Source organism: Danio rerio, chromosome 5, assembly GCF_049306965.1.
Source record: "Danio rerio strain Tuebingen ecotype United States chromosome 5, GRCz12tu, whole genome shotgun sequence".
Classification (NCBI taxonomy): domain Eukaryota; kingdom Metazoa; phylum Chordata; class Actinopteri; order Cypriniformes; family Danionidae; genus Danio; species Danio rerio.
In genome coordinates this window covers 8,748,365-8,766,854 of record NC_133180.1, presented here as the reverse complement: position 1 = coordinate 8,766,854, position 18,490 = coordinate 8,748,365, and the positions used below count along the sequence as shown (strand labels likewise).

The 18,490-nt window shown below is 35.5% G+C and overlaps 1 protein-coding gene across 2 annotated transcripts in view; it reads left to right on the top strand.

The window, feature by feature from the left end:
• The window catches only part of nipbla (NIPBL cohesin loading factor a), a 94,271-nt gene that overhangs the window by 8,810 nt on the left and 66,971 nt on the right, over window positions 1-18,490 (top strand). For both annotated transcript variants that reach the window (XM_009301188.5, NM_001246284.1), the window contains 6 exon segments: window positions 2,056-2,192; window positions 7,001-7,112; window positions 8,681-8,835; window positions 8,945-9,000; window positions 10,401-10,770; window positions 13,964-14,689. In XM_009301188.5, coding sequence (XP_009299463.2) covers window positions 2,056-2,192; window positions 7,001-7,112; window positions 8,681-8,835; window positions 8,945-9,000; window positions 10,401-10,770; window positions 13,964-14,689 — 1,556 coding nt within the window.

Below are 18,490 nucleotides of genomic sequence, written 5' to 3'. Positions count from 1 at the left end.
TCAACTGTATATTCAGTAGTGACAGTGATATTGTAATGTGTGTAATCTGCAATAGTCACATCACAAGATCTGCAATGTCATGTTGGGATTAATATAAGATGATTTACTCTTATAGGTTTCATTAGTATGAAGGATTTTGATTTGGATATGTTTTTAAAGCTCCAGTCAAATTAAAATAATAACTTGTGCTGCAAAACAATGACATTGACATTCATATTTTGAAGATATAAACCTGAAATAAACTTCTGGAGCTTGTAGTTTGTCACTTCCACCTCAAACTTTGGTTTCTCATCAAATCTTCAGACCAAGCAAAATTTCTCTTGTATCTGACATGCCCCGTCCCCTTTAAGATGCTTTTTATTTGACATGCTTGAGCTCAACTACTCTTACTGGCAGAGCTGTGATAAAAAAACAAAATGCTATTGGTGGTTTTTTACGCTAAATACTAGTATCTATACTAGTATAAAATCAATCAGTTATTAAAACTGTTATGTTTAGACATGTTGCTTAAACAGAAATTGGGGAAAAACGTACAGGGGGACTTATAATTCTGACTTGAATTGTGTATTCAGCATCAATATTGTAATGTGCGTAATCTGCAAGTCACATCACAGGATCTGCAGTGTCATGTTTAATATAAGGATTATATTTTGATTTGGATGTGTTTTTAAAGCTCCAGTCAAATTAAAATAAAGTTTTTTAGATGTTAATGTCAGTATGTTATTCTTCAGGATATCTATTAGCTTTTGTGCTATAAAACAGTGACATTGACAAATTCACGTTTAGAAGATATAAACCTGATATAAAGTTCTAAAGTAGTTTGTCACTTCCACCTCAAACCTCAGTTTCTCATCAAATCTAATGACCAATCAAATGCTCTTTAGTATCTGACATGCCCCGCCCCCTTTAAGACGCTTCCTGTTTGATGCTCTTAAGCTCAACTCTTCATTGGCAGAGCTGTGACTAAGAACTAAATGTTTTTTAAGGGGAGGAGCTACTCTGTCCCACCCTTTTTCATGTTTAATTTGAGATTACATCAAACTTAATAAAAAATGCACAATGCATAGCACTTCATGGGACTTTGAAGGCCTGTAACTGTAATATTTCAAGTGAATTTAAGCCATTTAGGTGCAAGAAATTACAAAGTCTGGCACGTTAGCAAATATTAATTGTTTATTTATACACTGAAAACTATATGGTGTTATTTTACATTTGATTATTGAGTTTCTGAACTTCAAATTAGAAGTTAATAATTAATAGGATTACTTTTGTCTTTATTCCCTTGTTTTCATTTGTGCTTTAATCTCTTTTGTATATATTATGCAGATACACTTACCCACAAAATAATCCCAAAATAATTTTCTAAACAGAAGTTACTCACGTCATCTTGTGATATTGCTCATATTGCAATATATTGAACAACAGAAATTTGCATTGTCATTTTTTTCCAATATTGTTCAGCCCTAGCTTGTACCCTAGCTTGTACTGTCATTCATTTATAGTTATTTTAATAATTTAATAATTTGGCGTTGTAAAAACGCATATCCTACATCCTGCAATGTAAAAAGTAACAGAGGCTGCGACGTCTGCTACCAGATCTATTTTCAGTTGTCAGACACCCACATGAGAATATACTATAGTAATTTATAGTAAATACTATAGTGTGTTTTTAACTATACTGACACTGACATCTCCATTGGAGATAGAGATGTTGGACAATCAGCTAAAATGTTGCTGGTTTTTATGTATGACCAATATATAGTGCATCGCCAAAAATGATTGAGGTCATGTCCATGTGTTGTGCGATTGATATATTTATTATCATGACAGGCCTACATCCACCTTTAATTTATTCATCTAAAATTTGCCACATTTCATGAAAGACACACACACACACACACACACTAAAAATTACTTTTATTTATTTATTTATTTTTTGGAATTGCATTTTATCAATCTTTCTGCATTTTGTGCATATTAGAAATTATAGTCATTCAGTGCACTTTTTTCAGTGGTATTAGAGTGTATAAAGTGCAGCATTTTTTTCCTCCTCAGAGAGCTGAAGGACAGCCTGGGCAGTGATGAGCTTGAGGGAGATGTGCCAGTGCTGCTGCAGCTTTTGATGTCCAGAAACCCTAACATCTTCAGGAATAAGACTGCACCAAACACTCCACAGTATCCGGCCCAAGCGGGTAAGAGTCGTTACAAATATACTTTACGGCTATTCTTAATCTTCCTCTCCACAGCTCATAGTGATCATGTAAGGTTAAAGTCAAAATGATTAGCCCTCCTGTGATTTAAAAAAAAAAAAAATATATATATATATATATATATAATTTATTTAAGTTTCCCAAATTATATTTACCAGGGAAAGAAGTTTTTCACAGTATTTCCTATAATATTTTCTGTTCTGGAGAAAGTCTGTTTTGTTTTATTTTGGCTAGAATAAAAGCAGTTTTTAAGTTTGTAAACAATAATTCTTAAGCAATATTTTATTATATTGTCCACAGAACAAACCACTGTTAAACAATGCCTAATTACTTTAAATTACCTAATTAACCTAATTAAGCTTTTAAATGTCACTTTAAGCTGAGTGGTAGTGTCTTGAAAATATTTTGTATAATATTATGTACTGTCATCATGGCAAAGATAAAAGAAATGAGTTACATTTACATTTACATTTAGTCATTTAGCAGACACTTTTAGCCAAAGCGACTTACAAATGAGGACAAGGAAGCAATTTACACAATTATAAGAGCAACTGTGAATCAGTGCTGTAGGCAAGTTTCAGGTCTGTAAAGTCTAAGAAGCAAAGCATTAGTAATGTAAGATTTTTTTATTTTTGGGGTACCGTTAGTGGTATAAGCAGAGTGGCAATTGCAGATTAGGAAGGAAAGTGGAGACTAAATAATTGAGTTTTTAGTCGTTTCTTGAAGACAGCGAGTGACTCTGCCGTACTGATGCAGTTAGGGAGTTCATTCTACCAACTGGGCAGATTGAATGCGAGAGTTCGGGAAAATGATTTCTTAGCTTCTAGGGATGGAACCAAGAGGTGACGTTCATTCACAGAACGCAAGTTTCTGGAGGGCACATAAATCTGCAGAAGTGAGAGCAGATAAGAAGGAGCAAAGCCAGAGGTCGCTTTGTAGGCAAACATCAGAGCTTTGAATTTGATGCGAGCAGCAACTGGCAGCCAGTGCAAACGGATGAGCAGCGGAGTGACATGTGCTCTTTTAGGTTCATTAAAGACCACTCGTGCTGCTGCGTTCTGAAGCAGCTGAAGAGGTTTGATAGAGTTAGCTGGAAGCCTGGCTAGTAGAGAGTTGCAATAATCCAGTCTGGAGAGAACAAGAGCTTGAACAAGGAGTTGAGCTGCATGTTCAGATAGGAAGGGTCGGACCTTTCTGATGTTATAGAGTGCAAATCTGCAAGATCGAGCAGTTCTAGAAATGTGGTCAGAGAAATTTAGTTGGTGATCAATCGTTACTCCAAGGCTTTTCACCATTTTGGATGCAGTAATGGTTGCCCCATCCATCTAGATTGAAAAGTTATGGCGTAGCAGGTTCAGCTGAAGATGATGATCTTTCATCCAGTGTAAAATGTCTGACAGGCAGGCTGAGATGCCAGCTGGAACCGAGGGTTCATCAGGGTGAAAAGAGAGGTATAGCTGGGTATCATCAGCATAGCAGTGGTAGGAGAATCCATGTCTCTGGATGACTGGTCGTAAAGATGTTGTGTAGATGGAGAAGAGAAGTGGCCCAAGAACAGAGCCTTGAGGTACCCCAGTGTTTAGATGCTGTAGGTTGGACACCTCTCCCCTCCAAGACACCCTGAATGACCTGTCAGAGAGGTAAGATCTGAACCACTGAATAACAGTGCCTGCAACGCCCAGTGACTCAAGCGAAGATAGCAGGATCTGGTGGTTGACAGTGTCAAAAGCAGCTGACAAGTCCAGCAAAATGAGGACTGATGATTTAGAGTCTGCTTTAGCCAGTCTGAGATCCTCCACGACCGAGAGCAGGGCAGTCTCAGTTGAGTGGCCTTTCTTAAAGCCAGATTGCTTGTTGTCCATGAGATTGTTTTGAGTAAGAAAGTCCAGGACTTGATTGAACACTACTTTCTCCAGAATCTTGGCCATGAATGGAAGCAGGGATACCGGTCTGTAGTTTTCAAGTAGCATTTGACCCAGGTTGGGTTTCTTTAGCAGTGGGGTTACCCTAGCCTGCTTAAATGAAGTGGGAAATAAACCAAGAGATGTGTTAATTATGTGAGTCAGTGTTGGTATGACTGCAGGAGAAATGGCTTGCAAGAGATGAGAGGTGAGAGAGTTATTAAAACTATGTATTTTTAAATATGTTGAAAAGGTTGTTTCCATTAAACAGCACTTGGGAAATGTTTGAAAAAGAAAAAATACACAGGAGGGTTAATGATTTTACCTTCAGCTGTATGTCTGCTGGAAGAATGCTGTTGTCCAATATCACCCCCCCCCCCCCTCCTAGAACATGTTTATGATAAGGACTACAGAAAGAGACAATGTTTTTGACCTTGTGAGATGCAGTTAGAGCAACGAGTAAAGTTTTTTTTTGACAGAAAAGAGAAACAAAACCAAATTATTCCTTCGTATGATTGCTACATAGATTTGTGTCCTAAAGCAGTCCTTTTATAAAATAAGGGAGCTTTAATATAATGTAAAATACAAACAAGAGCAACATGCATTACTTTTCCACGTGGTAAAGGAATTGGTGAAGACAAAAATGCATGAGTGATAAACAAACCAAATAAATCTATCAATAATATTGCCTTTACATTACATTTAGTAATTTAGAGGAGCAATCATGCAATATTTAATATTGTTTTACGTTAAGTTTAATTCAAGTATTTAATCACTGACAATCTTGGTACATTTACATCATATTTAATAATTCTTTATTTTAAAGTGTGTCAATTTATTGCAAGTATTTAATGACTGACTTGTAATAAATTGACAATTTAAAGTAAAGAATGAATAAATAATGCAAGTATTTACTGGATGGCTTACAATATTGGGACATTTAGGTAATATTACTCTTTTAAATTGTCTATTTATTGCAAGTATTTAATGTCTGGCTTGCAATATTGGAACATTTACGTAATTAATATCTCATAAATTTAAATTGTGTCAATTTATGGCAAGTATTTAATGACTGACCAACAATATTGAAACAATTATATCATATGTAATAACTCATTACTTTAATTTGTGTCAATTTATTACATGTATTTAATGACTTATATGTCGTATTGGAACATTTACATCATATTTAATAACTCCTTACTTAAAATTGTGTCAATTTATTGCAAGTATTTAAAGACTGGCTTGCAATATTGGATCATTTATGTAATATTTAATGACTTTTTACTTTAAATTGTCTGTGTCTCTTTAAATTTCAATTATGCAATAACGCAAGTATTTAATGACTGGCGTGCAATATTGTAACATTTATGTAATTAATATCTCTTAAATTTAAATTGTGTCAATTTATGGCAAGTATTTAATGACTGACCTACAATATTGGAACAATTATATCATATGTAATAACTCATTACTTTAATTTGTGTCAATTTATTACATGTATTTAATGACTGATATGTCGTATTGGAACATTTACATCATATTTAATAACTCCTTACTTTAAATTGTATCAATTTATTGCAAGTATTTAATGACTGGCTTGCAATATTGGATCATTTATGTAATATTTAATAACTTTTTATTTTAAATTGTCTGTTTTACTTTAATTTAAATTTAAATTATGCAATAATGCAAGTATTTAATGACTGGCTTGCAATATTGGGACATTTAGGTAAGATTAATCTTTACTTTTAAATTGTCAATTTATTACAAGTATTTAATGTCTGGCTTGCAATATTGGAACATTTATGTAATTAATATCTCTTAAATTTAAATTGTGTCAATTTATGGCAAGTATTTAATGACTGACCTACAATATTGGAACAATTATATCATATGTAATAACTCATTACTTTAATTTGTGTCAATTTATTACATGTATTTAATGACTGATATGTCGTATTGGAACATTTACATCATATTTAATAACTCCTTACTTTAAATTGTATCAATTTATTGCAAGTATTTAATGACTGGCTTGCAATACTGGATAATTTATGTAATATTTAATAACTTTTTGTGCAATAAATTGTCAATTTATTGCATGTATTTAATGACTGACAATATTGGAACATTTACATCCTATTTATTAACTCTTTACTTTAAATTGTCAATTTATTGCAAGTATTTAATGACTGACTCAAAATTTTGTAACATTTAGGTCATATTTATTAACATTGTATCAATTTATTGCAAATATTTAATGACTGACTCGCAATTTTGTAACATTTTAGGTCAAATTAATTAACATTGTATAAATTTATTGCAAGTATTTAATGACTGACTTGTATTATTGGAACATTTACATCATTTTTAATAACTCTTTACTTAAAATTGTCAATTTATTGCAGGTATTTAATGACTGACTTGTATTATTGGAACATTTACATCATATTTAATAACTCTTTACTTAAAATTGTCAATTTATTGCAGGTATTTAATGACTGACTTGTATTATTGGAACATTTACATCATTTTTAATAACTCTTTACTTAAAATTGTCAATTTATTGCAGGTATTTAATGACTGACTTGTATTATTGGAACATTTACATCATATGTAATAACTCTTTACTTAAAATTGTCAATTAATTAATAGTATTTAATGACTGACTTGTATTATTGGAACATTTACATCATATTTAATAACTCTTTACTTAAAATTGTCAATTTATTGCAAGTATTTAATGACTGAATCATTTCCGTCTCAGGGAAGCTAATGTAATTGGAGTATATCCAGCCTTTAAACATTCAGTAAGCCTCCCACGTGGTGTTGTAATGTTAGTTGGTTTCTGCTTTGTGTTTTTCACATTCTTGTTTTTTTTCACAGGTATAAGTCAGCAGTCAATGGCACCGCCGTATAAAATCACACATGGCTCCATGCAGGGAAGCCCAGCCTCTGCCAATTATCAGCAGGCCTCCATGTCCCACAGTCCCTCTGGGTGAGTCTGCCTTCTAATTCAGTATTCATGTGAAGCATAAACTTGAGCTTCTATTTGTGTAATGTCCTGTTGCTTTCCGGGGTAAAAAGCTAGCAAACAACTGCTGGGATTTTTATAGCAAGCATCTTTGAATGCAGTGTTGTCCAAAGTATCAAGTTCAGTGCCAGTCAGTACTGAATTTTTTTTTAAAACGTTAATTTGCCACAAAAATTTGAGCATAGTTTAACACGCTCTTAGATTGGTCATTGAGTAAACAAGCTCAATGGAAATGACTGATGTTTTTAAAATTGGATACTTTTGACATCACTATTTGAATGACAACGTTACGTGTGAGTTTGTGTTTTTGATTTTGTATGAATTCACTAATGCAATTCTCAGGAAAAAATAAATATAAGGTTAGCATTGCTTTCACAATGGATTGTTATTACTTTAGTAATAATAATAAAGTTTGTTGTAATTTAATTAGTATAAATATATATTTTATATAAATATTAATTATAAGTAATAATAAAATATAATGTAAAAAAATTGAACTTTTCCCTTTAAAATGTGTGCTTTAAACAGCAGGGCACGTTTTTTTTTTTTTTTTTTTTTTAAGCGTCCTATTATTGAGTTGGAGTCCCATACATCAGGTTTAAATGCATCTAAGTTTAAAAAAACGTTGTCATTTTTTTTATAATATGCACTTAATGTTAATTGTTTTGCAGTGATTTTGATACAAGCTTTATTCAATCAATTTTAATCAATTCAGGGCTTTAGGTCTGTAAACTCCTGCCTTCGTAAGCCTGCTCTGCGTTGATTGGTCAGCAGGCCAAGTCTGCTTTGATTGGACTTTCTGTATTAATTTTGTTTTTGAAATAGGTTTGTCTGGTCTGAAACTAGATGCCTTTTTCAGATTGTCCGTATGGACAGGCAGGGATTATGCAAATGTATTCCTATGATCATGTTGATGTATTTTTACAACATGTAAAAGATTCAAGAAATATAACCACTCATTAAGTTGATTAAGAAATTACTTTTTCTTTTAAGAAACAGTATTTTTGATTTAATCATTCACGTTTCTGATGAACAACTTTGGAGACTGTTTACATTGAAGGATGACGGCATTACAAACTGCAAGTAATACTTTGAAAACCCAAATAACCTGCTCTTCAACATTTACAACTTGAGTTTCAAGGGCCCAGGGGATGGCAAAGGGGGTTGGGTTATTGACCGTATACTGCTTTGTTACATTTTGGGATTGTTTTGGAACTTCTAATTCAGTTGCCTGTGGGAGACATGACTAGGAATTGCAAATGCCAGAAATCGTCAAACTACTTGCTCTACAAACAAGTGTGTTCATGACTATACATAAAAAGTAAAATAATAGAATAAGAAAATATGAGCTTCCAATCAAGCGGTGTAACGAGCTGTTTTTATCATCTAATAATCAATGGAAGTGAATGAGAGCGGAGCCCAGAAGTTCCAATTCAAATGTGAAGAATAAGGTCAATAAAACTGGATTTGAAGTGTAAACCTCATAGATTTAATAGAATGTTGACCATGTCCTCTTCTGTTCCTTGTTTTAGGCATTTTGTACCGGGCCAGTCTGGTCCTGGTGGACGGTTTCTTCCTCAGCAGGGCAGTCCAGTGCCCAGCCCATATGCCCCCCAGAGCCCTGCTACTGGTTACAGACAGTACCCTCACCCTCCAGCCTATAGTCAACACCAGCACCTACAGCAAGGTGTGCACAAACACACACACACACACTGGAAGACCTGTATAGCAACTTCTTCATGCATCTGGTTTTTATTCAGTTCTTGGGCTCATTTTTTTTTTCTTCTTCCCCTTAGGTTCAGTAGCAAGTCCCATGATCCCAGGAGCCATGAGAAATGTGCATGAAAATAAGGTATGTTGATGTCTGATCTAGGGCTGTTTTTATACATTGCATAGATGCATATGCATACAGGCAGAGATCGCATATCACACAGAAGCATTAAGGAGCACAAACTTGTCAGTGCTGCCTTGGGTCTTTTATTGAAAAAATATCTTTGCTTTTGAAATGCATCATATTTCTCTGCAACAATCTGGTAACTGCTGTTTCTGTTTCTGCCAATCTGATTGGTGGAGAAGTTTTTGACCTGGTGCAACAAAACAACAACTAAAAAAATGAGCGTGAGGTGTTTTTAAAGATGATACTTTTACACCTGGCTTTTTGTGCATTGGTCTGCACGAATACATACCTTTTGTTTAATCGTTAAATGTTGACAAGCGTGAACAATAAGCGTCCTGGTGTGAATGAGTCTTAATAGTACCAAGACGTATTCCATGTTAAAAAGATTAAGAAATTTTTTTTTAAGTGAAGTTTATTCATTCATTTATTTTCGGCTTAGTCCTTTTATTAATCAGGGGTCACCACAGCGAATGAACCGCCAACTTATCCAGCATATGTTTTATGCAGCAAATGCCCTTCCAGCTGCAACCCCAATGCAAAACACCCATACACACTCCTTAACACATATGCACTTCTGTCTTTGGACTTTGGACCAAACCCACACCAACTTAGGGAGAACATGCAAACTCCACACAAAAATGCCAACTGACCCAGCCTTCTTGCTGTGAGGCGATTGTGCTACCCACTGCGCCACAAGTGACATTTAATTATAAACTAATTTTGAGAAGGATCACGTGCTTATGATTGACCACAGCTGGTCCCGCTTTAGCTAACGCATGACTCACCATTTGGATAATTCCTCACTCACTATAAATAACCAGAGTTTCTTAGCTCAGTCATCTTCGTCTTGAAGAATCCCCTCTCCACCCCTGCTCCTCCTCCCTTTTTCTTGATAGGGTGGCACAATGGCCCAGTGGTTAGCACTGTTGCCTCACAGCAAGGTTGTCACTAGTCAAAGTCCCTAACAGGCCAGCCGATGTTTCCCCCCATGCTTGCAACGGTTTCCACCAGGTTCTCTGGTTTCCTCCAACTGTCCAAAAACTTGCGACATTGGTGAACTCACCAAACCAAATTAGCACTATAGATGAGCTCTTAATTAGCAGTATATCTCTCCGTAGCAATCCTTAATTTGTCATTAGCCATAAATAAGCAGGAGAGTTCTCGAGACCTACCTGAACTTAAACTCCCCTCTTGCCTTGCAAAGCGGAGGGAGCCCCCGGCTCAGATATTCTGAGCTCAGGGCTCTCTCCCAGGACATTATGTCAAACACGCTTGGTAATCAGTCATCAGCTAAATATGATCTTGAATACCTTTTTACGAAGCCGATCTGATTGTGTATGTCTTTGGGAAACTAGGATCAAATGAGGATGGGTTTCACGTCTCACTTACTGCAGTCATCTCCACCGTACACCCCTCCCTGCGACGGGACTAAAGACCTGCACCTGGGCTCCCAGGACAAACAACGAGGTCAGAAGTCCAGCGAGGGAGAGCAGGACTCCCCTGATAAGGCCACCGTGTACGATATTGTGGGCTCGCCAGCGAAAGACCACACTAAGCTGATCCTGAGGCCGTCACGGGCGAGGCCAGCCGAGGTGGAGCTTGGGGGAATGTACCCAGGCTCAGACCCAGAAGGAGAGCTCGTGGAGGCTCTTGCTGCTATAGAGAGGATGGAGAGTGAAGCAGCGATGGAGACTGAACGCAGTGCTAAAGAGGTGCAGGACAAAGGTAAGATGCAGCATCACACTTTAAACACATCATCTTCAATACTAGTATATGCACTAATATAAACATTTTGGCTAATAGCATATTGTTTTCATTTAAAACCATTTTCTTTAAGGGATAGTTGACCTAAAAATTCAATACTGTCATCATTTACTCACCTTACTTGTTTCTTTTTTGTTAAACACAAAGAAGATCAGTTGAAAAAGGCTGAAAAGCATAGTGTTTGTTTTTCCTGCAATGGAAGTCAATAGTTGCAGGTTTCTAGCTTTCTTCAAAATGTCTTATTTTGTGTTAAACAAAATAAAGAAAGTCAAATAGTTTTAGAACCACTTGAGTGTAAATAAAGTGAGTTATTTTGTATTTTTTTTGGTGAACTGTCCCTTTGTTGAAACATCATCCTTAAGTTGTGTGATAATATTCAAGCTGAATAAACTCTTTAGTTGTGCATAGGACGTTTTTTATATAACAAAGTAGAAAGAGTAATATTGTGGGAAATTTTACAATTTTAGATGGCTGTTTCATGTGAATGTTTTTTGAAATCTTGTTTTTTATGTGATGCAAAGTTGAATGTTCAGCAGCCATTGCTGTAGTCTGTCATGTGTTTCAGAAGTCATTTTATAATTCTTATTTGGTGTTTGATGAAACATTTTTACTTCTTAGCAGAATTGAGAACCGTTGTGTTGCTAATATTTTAAAAAAACTATGATATTTTTTTGTGATTAAAAAAATGTCATCATTTATTATTTATTGATTTGTTTTTGGTATTTGTAAAAAAGTTGTGATGAAATGAGTGCATCATTGCCGAATAGAAGTATTAATTCCTTTATTACTGCACAGAGATTCAAGTCTAAAGTTAAAAAAATAAGCTCATCCCCTTTAGTTTTTATATCTATATTGAATAACTCTTATTAAACACACTTTATGAATAGATTTTCATTAAATAATGCATTCCTTTATTTATTTATCTATTAGCCTTATACACTTTGTTTTACAGTTTTAACATATGTATGCTTTATTATTTCTAAAATTAATTTAACAAACATTTGCACATTGAATGTATTTAAATTACTTGTCATTTTGCTGTAAAAGAAAAAATTGGGTTTCTCACAATTCTTTCATGTTGTCCCAACAAAAACAGATTAAGTTGACTTATTTGTTTTTACAAACATAAGTGGATTGAACAAAGTTAAGTTGTCCCAAAAAACCTGAAGAATTGTGTTGTTTAAACTACTTTTAAATAAGTAGTTTAACCTCTTAAAGTCAATTGCTATTTTGGGGTTTCTGCCTGGATTTTGCCAGTTAAGCCCCACCCCCCAAATAAAAAAAATACTTAAGAATTGTGTTGATTCAGCTCCTTTTAAATAAATTCTTTGAATGAGCATCAACGACTTTTTTGGGAGTGCACGCTGTTAAAAATGTTGGGTTCCACACAGTCCCTTTATGTTGTCCCAACACAAATCAATTAACTCAACCGGTTTTACAAATGTAAGTGGATTGAACATAAAACCATTAGCCTGAAGAATTGTGTTGTTTAAACTACTTTTAAATTAGTTTAACCTCTTAAAGTCAATTGCTATTTTGGGGTTTCCGCCTGGATTTTGCCTACCCAAACTCCAAATCTTCCCAAATCCACATGCACAGGTATAAATGCAAAAAGTAAGGTATCATTTTAAAGAAAACCCTTTGGATTTTTAAAATACACTGTTGAAAGTGATTAAAATTATTGTATATGTTGTCTGTGTTGTTATAAACCCCTATAAAAAAGAGGCGCTTTTTTGTGCAACTTTTAGGTTCTCTGTGGTCTAGGTTGCTGTAAATAATTTTGATGGTTCCTGCACATGTCAGCAAATGTTATTTTTTGAGTGTACATTAAAAATGGCTGGGTTCCATACAACTGATTTGTGTTGGGGCAACATGATGGAATTAATATAACATATTAGTTTTTATGAATTTAAGTAAATCAAACATAAACAATTAGGGCTGTGCAATTAACCAAAAATCCGATTTCGGATTGACTTTTAACGATTATGAAGAACCATTAATCGAGATAAACGATTATTCCATCACGTACCGCCCCCTTTCCAGTTGTACACGTGTGAAAACTCTTTGCCTCTGCAAAGCTCAGTTCCACGTGAAAATGACTTAAAGCATGTGCTGTAATGTAACTTTTGCAGCACGGGATGCGCATCATTCATATTTTTAAAAAGCGCAAAAGACCACGTGCTGTTGTGTGTGTGTGCGCGCCGTGCTTAGCCTCTGACAGGTACCGTGTGTGTGTGTTTGCGCGCGCCGCGCTTAGCCTCGGACAGCAGAGCACACACATCTAACGCGATCTTAATTTGAGCGCTTTAACGGTCAAATACATGCACATTTGTTTCAGAGCGCGGTGTTTAGTGATTATTCATATCAACCCTCATTTGTGTAATAAACAAACAAGTTGAGAATCAAAAGTCACGAGAAAGAAAAATCATATCAGAGCCGCACTATTCTTAAAGTGACAGCGTGCGGTATTCCTGCTGCTGCCGACTGTTTTTATTATTAATCAATAATAAAATCAAAAATACAGTGAACATGCTTAAAGCGCAGTTTAAACATAACAGCTTTAATAACTCATTTCTAATAACTTATTTTTTTAATCATTGCTTTGACAGTACCTATTTTACTAGATGTTTTTCAAGATGCTAGTATTCAGCTTAAACATTCAAAGGCTTAATTGAGGTAAATAGACAAGTCATTGTATAACAGTAGTTTCTTCTGCAGACAATCAAACATATATATTGCTTATAGGGGCTAATAATATTGACCTATTAAAATGGGTTTCAAAATATTCAAACCTGCTTTTATTCTAGCTGAATCAAAACAAATAAGCCTTTCTCCAGAAGAAAAAAATATTATAGGAAATACTGTAAAAAAAAAAAACTCTGTTAAACATTATTTGGGAAATATTTATATATAAAAATAAATTCACAAGAGGATGAATAATTTGGACTTCAACTGATAATCGTTTTGATTAATCGTGATTACAATTTGACCAAAATAATTGTGATTATGATTTTTTCCATAATCGAGCAGCCCTATAAACAATTAAGTTGTCAAAAAACCTGAAGAATTGTGTTGTTTCAGATCATTTTAAATAAATAGTTTAAAAAGCAGCAAATAATTTTTTGAGTGCATGCTTGTCTCTCTTTTTCTGTAGATAAGCCTTTAAAGAAGCGCAAGCAGGACTCTCACCCCCAGGAGCCTGGCGCAGCTGGCACAGCAGGTTCGGGGTCTGGGGCTCCAGGTGGAGGAGGAGGAGCTAATGCAGGCCACAGGCTGGCTCCTCAGGAGGCCAGTGCTGCAGGCACCAGCGCCAGCCGCCCGGGTCTGCAGGTGAGCTTGGAGCAAGCAGGCAGAGTGGAGGACGACTGCATGGGTATGCCCATCCCTGCAAGCGAGGCGCAGCGCTGGCCTCAGGAGCCACAGGAGGGCGTCACCCCAAAGGCCGTCAAACACGAGCATGACCATGATCCAGAACACCCGCATTATGATGACAAACAGCCCGATACCCCACGGCAAAAACATCGACCCGAGGGCCGGCACGGCGATGGAGGTGCACAGCGAGCGGCGGTTCAATCAGGAAGTAAACAGGTCGAGCTTCCTCCGTACATGCTGGGTGAAAACACGGGAGTGCTTAAGAATTTCACCATTCCCAAAATCAGAAAAGGGGAGCTCGGGGGCGGTGATATTCCTGAAGGATGGAAGCAGCCTTGCGTGCGGCTGGAGAGACTAGAAGCGGACGTGGACGTGAAGAAGAGCGTCAAGCCTGTGGTGGTTCTGCAGAAACTCTCCATCGATGAGGTGCAGAGGCTGATGAGGGAGAGAGACTCACGGGCCTCCAAGTCCGGCAAGAACAGGCTCTCCTCTGGGAGATCTGGGAAAGGTAGGGGAACTCCTGTTGTCTTTGATTATTTCAGTTTGAATGATGGTGGTTTATGTTCACTCTCAGAACATCATGATGAGTTTTTTCTTATGAATTTGGATGGACAGCCTGACAGGGCTAAGTAGTGCTTGGCTGCTTGTGTTAGGGAAGTTGATTGGTTTCTTGGGTTTTTCAGCTGGTAAGAAAAAAACAATCACTGCTTATTTGGATTTATTGAAATGGCTTTGTTGAGTGGCTTTAGACTTTGCTTCATGAGAAAGTTTAGGAAGTTTAAGGAATAACAGTGAAAAACTGTAAAACAAATGGTTGTATTTAATATTTTTAAAAGTAATTCTAAATCTGTATACGAAGGTTTCTTGTTTTTATAGGTTAAATTGTTCTTATTGTGTTTGTTGGTATGATTAAGTATTATTTTGGTATTGTCTTCCACTATAGTTTTTAAATTAAATTTTCTATTAATTATGGATGCACACTATTATTAGAACATCATCAGAATCTGCCTGTAAGAGCTTAAATTATCATCAGAAATTATGTAGATGCGTCTTGCTGAGATGTAAGAGAAAATGAGCTGAAAAATACAGTCAAAAAAGATACTGTCCAAAGTCCAATATTGCGTGTCAGTGTTGTGTATTTGTAATGATCTTTTATATTTTAAATCATATGAAACACATCCAGAAATCTCAGAGTTTCAAGACATTTTTAGACTAGATTTGATGAAGCGATTTTTTTTTTTTTTTTTTTTTTTTTTTTTTTTTTTTTTCTTTCCTGATGTCCTATTAGACACAAGAATAAGCCATGTTTTTTTGCTCAAAGGTTTATTTAATTTTTATTTTTTTTACAAACCCCACTCAATGTTTGTACTGCACAATTCCTCTCACTGTAAAACACATTTTACTGGACTGTCCTGCTTTTTATGAAATGAACTCTCTTAAGGACATTTTTAGCAAAGTGACACCAGGAAGAATTTTAGAATTATTATCATGTATTAGCGCTACAAATCTTATTCAATTTATGGATTCATTTGTTTATTTTTAATTGTATATTTATTATGGAAATGTTCTTAACATGAAAATAGCCTTGGTTGCTGACATGGCATTTAATAAAAAATACATTAAATGTTTTTTTACTTTAAATTTTCATTTTAATTGTAGATTTTTCTGCCATTTTTTTCAGTTTGTAAATGTTGAATAGTTCAATATTTTGATCAACATTAATATTGGTCACGATTCCATACTTTAATAACAGAGCAAATGTAATACTTTCGATTCAAATAAATTTACCTTTTAATTCAGCTAGTTAAGATTTATTCCTTTTATTAATTACTAAAACAAGAAAGAATATAAAGACAAATACAAGATTATTTAAATGTAAAATTGTCTAAACTGTTCAATTATGATTGCATTAGGTAACAAAATAAAGGCAAATTTAAAAACCTAAAACATTTTCATGTACACAGGTCACCTACAGCAACTAATGGCATTCGAAACGCTTCAGTGTTTCCTCTAGGATTTTTTTCCAGCTTTGGTGGCAGGTCTTTCACACAGATCTACCAACTACCTGTGGCGTTATTTCAATGACAGATGTCGTGAGCGCAGTATTACAAGTCGAGATCGCATTCATGTAATACGAGCATGCAAACCTTTTTGCTTGTGTGCTGATTTCCTCTGTTTGTGCACAAAACTTCTTGCACACCCTCAAATATACGCTGCTCAAGTGCAAATTTTCTTGTACGCTCTCAAATAAACGCTGCTGAAGTGCGATTTAGTGCGTTTATGTAACAAGTATGTCTCCGACATTTAGATTTGCTGGAAATATTTATGAATGTCTCCAATAGACCTACAGAGCGGCATTAATGTATCCTGAAGTAAAGGGAAACGGCTGTAAGCTCCAGCAAGATATTTCATGCTGAACCAGAGACGTTTATCTATAAATAAAGTATAATTAAGCTGCGTTGTGTTTGCTGGTCTCACGCATCTGTCAGTCAGCCAGCATGTCACCTTGAAGGGTTAAACAAATAAAGCACAGCACTACTACGATTACAGAAAAGTTTGCTCTGTTATAGTTCACTTACCTTTTAATACGTTTTGGTGTGATTATAACCTGCTATTAAAACAAAACCAACTGAATGTTTTGAATGAGAAGCTGTAATGTAGCCGTGGCTGAATGTTTCGTTCCTGAATGAAAGTGGAAGTGTAAAATTGCAGTAAAAAAAAAAAAGTAACACTTCAAATTACATGAAACTTCGGAGGAGGCGTGAATAGCAATGATGTTAATCGAAATATGTGCTATAACATGCAGCGTTTTCTCTAGGATTTTTTCCAGCTGTGGCAGCAGGCCTTTTTTACACAGATCTACCAACTACCTGTGGCGTTATTTCAATGACAAATGTCGTGTACGTAGTATTACAAGTCAAGATTGCATACAATAGCCTACAAGCATGCAAATCTCTTTGCTTGCGCACCGATTTTCTCTGCTCGTGCACGAAACTTCTTGCACGCCCCCTCAAATATACGCTGCTCAAGCGCAGATCTTCTTGTGCGCTTTCAAATAAACACTGCTGAAATGCGATTTAGTGCGTCTATGTAACAAGTATGTGTTTAACATTTATTAGATTTGCTAGGAATATTTATGAATGTCTCCAATAGACCTACAGAGCGGCATTAATGTATCCTGAAGTAAAGAGAAACAGCTGTAAGCTCCAGCAAGGTATTTAATGCAGAACCACAGACGTTTATCTATAAATAAAGTATAATTAAGCTGCGTTGTGTTTGCTGGCCTCACGCATCTGTCAGGCAGTCAGCCAGCATGTCACCTTAACGGGTTTAACAAATAAAGCACAGCACTACTACAATTACTGAAAAGCTTGCTCTGTTATAGTTCACTTACCTTTTAATACGTTTTGGTGTGATTGTAACTTGCTGTTAAAACAAAACCAACAGAATGATTTGAATGAGAAGCTGTAATGTAGCCGTGGCTGAATGTTTCGTTCCTGAATGAAGGTGGAACTGTGAAACTGTAGTTTAAAAAAAAACGGAAAAAAAACCCACTCAATTACATGATTACTACTCCGGAGGAGACGTGAATAACAATGACATTAATCGAAATATGTGCTATAACATATAAAACGGGATCATAGAAGGAACGTTCAAAAAGTAACTTTTATAAACACCTTCATCATATTATTGTCTTAATGAGATTAATGCAAATTATTCGATCACTAATATCCATGTAAATGTAGTCACCGTGCTATGATCATCATTTTCGTGCACATGCTACAATAGTTTAAAATTGCATTGTGTGAGCTGGGCTTGTCATTAATAAAAATGGTATGTAGTGTCATTATAAAGTTAAAAGCATCAGTACTCTATATTGGTCAATCACTATTCAAAAATGTATACTCCGTATCAGCTGCATAAATTCTAATCTGTGCATTTCCTATCTATTTATATGCTTTCATAATTCTATCCCTACCTTAGTGAATGTCATGCATTTGTTTTCTTGCTGTGAAGCTAAGACTTATTCACTGCTGTAGTGATGCACATTAAAAAGTCGTGATAGAACTCTGCCCCTCGACAGCCAGCAGACTTCTAATGTGCACCTAATTCCCTTCATAACATGAAAAAGACATGCATTTAGAGGTCGTGCTTTAATCAGGTTGACAATTTTTACAGCTTTGTTGAAGACACTCTGAAGCCTGCTTAGGCTGACGCTGTCAAACACTTGCTCTTTCATATCTTGTCACATCTGAGAACAAGATATATGCCGACTTATTGTGATATGCCGACTTTATAATTAATCTTA